The 5,223-nt window shown below is 34.8% G+C and overlaps 1 protein-coding gene across 1 annotated transcript; it reads left to right on the top strand.

Moving 5' to 3' along the window:
• The first annotated feature begins 335 nt into the window (after positions 1-335).
• LOC124843305 (uncharacterized) lies at positions 336-4,885 on the top strand. The gene is made up of 11 exons (XM_047320015.2): positions 336-684; positions 1,019-1,140; positions 1,735-1,847; positions 1,927-2,123; positions 2,628-2,909; positions 2,998-3,056; positions 3,174-3,210; positions 3,331-3,402; positions 3,520-3,670; positions 3,952-4,095; positions 4,178-4,885. Exons 2-11 carry the CDS (start codon positions 1,026-1,028, stop codon positions 4,574-4,576), a joined length of 1,569 nt encoding a protein of 522 aa, XP_047175971.1. The 5' UTR covers positions 336-684; positions 1,019-1,025; the 3' UTR covers positions 4,577-4,885.
• Positions 4,886-5,223: the final 338 nt, after the last annotated feature.

Raw genomic sequence — 5,223 nt, 5'->3', positions numbered from 1 at the left:
TGACGCTAAAACTTGTCACTTTCTTCAACTGTAGGGAAGTGTTTGACACGATTTTCTTCACCCTTCTGAATTCACTAACCCATTTTAATAATAATTACAGAAAAAAGTTCTCTAATCTTATCAGTTATTGTTTTACTTTATTCTTTGATTTTTTTATTGAGGAAATTGCTTATTAGGTAATTACTTTTAGAAAAATAATTCTTTTATACATGAGCAATGAAGATACCACGAAAAAGTTAACGTGTAAGCTGAAAACTTTAAAAGGGGTGAAAAGAATGATCCATTTGATCCATAAACAATTTGGCTAAAGAAACCAACCCTTCCACGCTCTTATTTTGTTTTTTTCTGTGTTGAGTATTAGTTAAAGAGAGACATCAAAGATCTCATAGTGTTTTTGTTGATGTTGGATTTGGCTTGTTGCTCCTTTTGAATACCATTTGACTATTCTGAATTCTTTTCATACTTTTATATATATATATATACACACACACACACAAGCACTTCTCTGCACCCAAATGTGGCTATTCGAGCAGAAGCTGTTTGTGTTAGAGAAGATTGAGAAGGAAGATTATATGCACTTTTCATGTGCGATGTGCAGTTCTGCCGATAAAAGGATTAGGCAGTGAAACTTCTTGCAGGGTCTTGGAGAGAATTTGCTGCACCTTTTGTAGCTCAGATTATCGAGTAAGTTATTTGGAAATGATCACATGCTCTTCCACAGTCAAAATGTTCTTTCCTTGTACCCAACTCATTCTGTGTCAAAGGAAAACTTTAAAAGGTTCTTAGCAATTACACCACAGAAAACTGCTACAAGTTCACTGCACGTGAAGGATATTGCTTCTTCTGTGTATCTAACATGCATATACATATATTATTACATCATGAACCGTTTTTAGATACTACTTTCCTCTACCTTGGTTGATTTCCGTATGTTTTATTTCTGGTTCAGTTACAGAAAAAATGCACAGACTGAATTTAAGGAGAATATGTGAACATTTCTTGGTTCTTGATTTGGCAGGTTAAAGATGGTCAAAATTAACAGCACCAGCACCAGCACCCTGGTATCTGTTATAGTTGTTGTAGCCTTGATTTTCCCAGAAGTAGCATCACAAGCCCTCTCACCAAGTGATTCTGTTGCAGGTAACGTTTGGTTTCATCATAGATTCAATATATTGCTTCAGAAATTTTCAAATTGCCATGCACTTAGGGGTATTCGAGCATATGTTGATCTGAAAAAGATTAGGGATGTATGATGTATGAACTTGTTTATGTTAATCATATGACTGAAAAATCAGTTCCTTGTCAAATCTCATGAATTGCCCAATCGGGTAAGAATTAAATAACGTACACGACTGATTAACGTATGGTGGAAAGCAACAACCGTAAATTGAGGGCGTACATTTTAGGGAAAAATCAAATGGAAATCAGTCTCTGTGATACGTACGAATATGATATCCATTAACGTTTTGCACCATTTATTATGTTGTCCTTCAAGCATTAAAAAGCTATTAACAACGTACTTTTAAATAATCTATTATCTAGTATAGAATAAACGTAAAGAATTTGATGGTCCAAAGTGAACGATTATGGTGATCTTGCAGAACATGATATTTAATTTTGTATAGACCAAATTAAGTGACTGATACATATATGGTACAGATTCCACTTGTTTCAAAATTTTGCTATTAGCTGTGTCAGTGACAATAAGAATTATTATGTTTACGCTTGATGCAGATAATGTGTCAGATACCATTAGACAATCGGATAGTACCATCAGAGTGGACCCTTTAGATCACTTCGAAAAATACAGAGGAGGGTTTAACATCACCAACAAGCACTATTGGAGTGTAAATCTCTCACCCTTTTTTCATGAATGTGATTTGTAGCATCAAAGATGTTGTTAACACGTCCTTAACAATTTTGCAGTCGGTGATCTTCACTGGAGTATATGGATATGCAATTGGGGTGCTCTGCCTTTTGTGTGGAATTGTGTATGGAAGCATTTTGGCAATAACATTGGTTTGCCAAAGAAATGACAGAAGGGTTAAGAAAGTCTTTCCTTGTAATTACAAGAGTTGTGATCTTTCAATTCCTTTGGCTATATTACTCACTACTTTTGCTATGTAAGTGATTCATCCCTGTCTCTCTAGCCTAAGTAACAATGTTATTTCTGAATAAGAGCTTTTGTGATTTCCTTTTCTTCCAAACCTCAAAGGGTATAAACCAGTCCAAATAACAGTCCTGAAAGGCTTATTTTAAAGGTTTTAAATAGCTACCAATGCAGAAAATGTTGGAGCAGTTGCTGCCGTGAAGACTCCAAAAACATTGAAATTGACCTTTTTTAAAACTATAGGCAAGAACTATATAGTCTTCCAAATTGAAACGGAATTGTCTTTAGCTTCAATTTTTTACACACTAGGTGGTTATCTAAAACCACAACTTGAACACAATGGACATAGATTCAAAGAAAGGCATGGACTTTGTTAATTAGTACCATAAATTTAGTTTTGAAAGTAATAATGAAAATCACCTCTACAATAACTTGATTACTCATTGGAGATTGGTCGATCACAAACTCCTGGCTTTTCCACAAGTGATGTATGTATACACCGATCTTGTTTTTGCAGAGTTGCAACTGGGCTAGTTCTTGCTGGGAGTGCAAGATTCCATTCTGAAGCTAAGACTGCTGTTAATATTATAATCAAGACAGCGAATGAGGCATCAGAAACAATTCAAAACACAACAGGAGCTTTAAAAGGAATGGAAAGTAACCTTATGGAAGCCAATGTCACTGCTGAGACATCCGTAAATCTTGACTCCACTACTGAGAAACTTGATGATGCATCTGCAAACATTGAAAAGCAAGCCAGAAAGAATAGGCGCCTTATTAACAAGGGCTTGAAACTAGTGTAAGATTCCCCTCTATCTCTCCTATTCCAATGATATGTAAAATGAATAACTCGTTTCGTGGCAATAAGGGAAATCTTTTGATTGCAGTTTTGTAGCTACCACAGTGATTATAAGCATGAACTTGGTTGCTGTAATAGCTCTGACAGGTATTTTCAGTTGTTCTATGTGCTTAACATTAATGACATTAAAATCTGTACATCTTATTTTGATTTTCTACAGATTATACATGATTCTCATAAAACGTTGGAAATTTTTGTGAACAGTTTCTGGAGTACTTCGGTTACGGCGGGCACTATACATGTAAGAAAGCTAAACTGCATTAGCTTGAAGTTATAGAAGCAAGTGTATTCAAGTTTACATGTATCTTGTGTTGCAGATCTAAGATTTTGTTTTATTGTTTTCCTCTTCTTTTTTTCACAGGCTTGTCATATTATGCTGGTTGATGACAGTGGTATGCTGGCTACTCTTTGGGGTCTTTTTCTTCTTAGAAAAGTAAATCCAAGTCCTTTCTGAATTACATAGTTTCAACAGCTTAAATCTTTTTACAGCAATAAATATGTTTATAATGTGGAAGTTTGAGTTAAAATTAAGAGTTCTTCTTTGTTACAGATTTTCTGGTGATGCATGCACAGCTCTTGACAACTTTCAAGAAAATCCCTATAACAACAGCCTAAGCTCACTCCTCCCTTGTGATGAATTGCTCTCTGCAAAATCAGTTCTATCTGATGTTAGTGCGGGGATCTACGACCTTGTTAACAAGGTAACTTTTTGCAAAATCACAATTCACAAACATCACCTCTTCTACACTATGACTGCACACAAATCAACAGACTAATAGCACAAACTGAACCTTCTAATCATATAAATAAGAGTAAACTTCAACTTGTTCCCTAAAATGACACAACCAATCAATTTGGTAAAAAACAAGTATAGTTCTTAACATTAACGATTGTTGGTCTATTATTTAAACAACGTTGGTGTTCAATCCAACGTAGCCAGCTGATGAAGGAAGAGTAATGTTCTGGTTTTGGTCATTGCCAGGTGAATGCAAACATATCAGCCATGCAGGCAACATCAGATGTAAATCTTGCTCATGTTTGCAACCCTTTCTCAGCTCCACCAAAGTACTTATACCAGCCAGAGAACTGCCCTGCTAACACTATAAGAATAGGAGACATCCCAAAGGTAATATTGTCTTCATGAGTGTTCTATTTCTGCCCTTAATTACCAGACCAGGATATACTAACACCACCATTTCCCTGTGAAGGCATTGAAACCATTTACTTGTCCGAATGCCATTGATGGAAGCTGTGACAGTTTGTATTATATAACCGGGAGCCAATACACAAGAGTTGAGGCTTACACAAATTCAATTCAGGATGTGCTGAATGTGTATCCTAGTGTGGAACACTTGTTGGAATGCCAACTAGTAACAGAAGCATTCTCTCAAGTCCTTGTCAACCACTGCAAGCCTTTGAAAAAATATGCTGAGATGGTATGGCTAGGAATGCTGTTTCTTGCAGTGATCATGGTGTTGCTGATTGTGCTGTGGACTGTAAAAACTCGTCATGAGCATCGATATAATCTTTCAGATGGTTCTGTGGAGCCTCATTTTGCACCAACCAAAGCCTTGGAATCAGGAACAGTTAAAGAGATTGAGATTTGACAGCATCTGAATTGATCAACAGTGAATTGTTTTATTAAAGATTTGATCCAAAAGAAGTTAGGAACAGGTTAATGGAATGCAAATGCGCAAGCAGCTTCCGATAGAACATTTGTAGCGTGTACATGTACATAGCCAATACACACACAAGTCAAAAGATGAACCAAAGGTGTTGCAATTTGCCTTTTGGTGGTATATTTTTCACACGACTTTTGTTTAAAAGAGAATGCACTTTGGGGAACAACCCCGAACCAAGCACTCTACCGATGTACAAAAATCATCCTACAATAGATGAATCAATATTTTTGTCCATTTGATTAGGTTTTCAGATCATATAAATATAAGTTCTTGATATGTAATTAGGATGTTTTAAGAATGATAACAAAAATTATAATAATATATTTAATATATATATATATATATATATATTATAATTATCAATAATACTTTTGGAAGTTAGAGATAACGTTAATTCATAGTTTATAAGTGAATGCAAATCTTACTCTACAAGATGTAAGATTGAGTTAGATTTAAAATCTACTTCTAACAAAGTATTAGCCTGATGAATATAACTTATAGAATTACTATAACATTTTATATAATATAATGATTAATATTTCAATATCAATATCTAATAGATTAAAAAATAT

Source organism: Vigna umbellata, chromosome 6 (genome assembly GCF_029865625.1).
Source record: "Vigna umbellata cultivar VRB3 chromosome 6, Vumbellata_1.0, whole genome shotgun sequence".
NCBI classification, from domain to species: domain Eukaryota; kingdom Viridiplantae; phylum Streptophyta; class Magnoliopsida; order Fabales; family Fabaceae; genus Vigna; species Vigna umbellata.
Note: the sequence above shows the minus strand (reverse complement) of the source record. Positions and strands in the feature narration are given on the sequence as shown.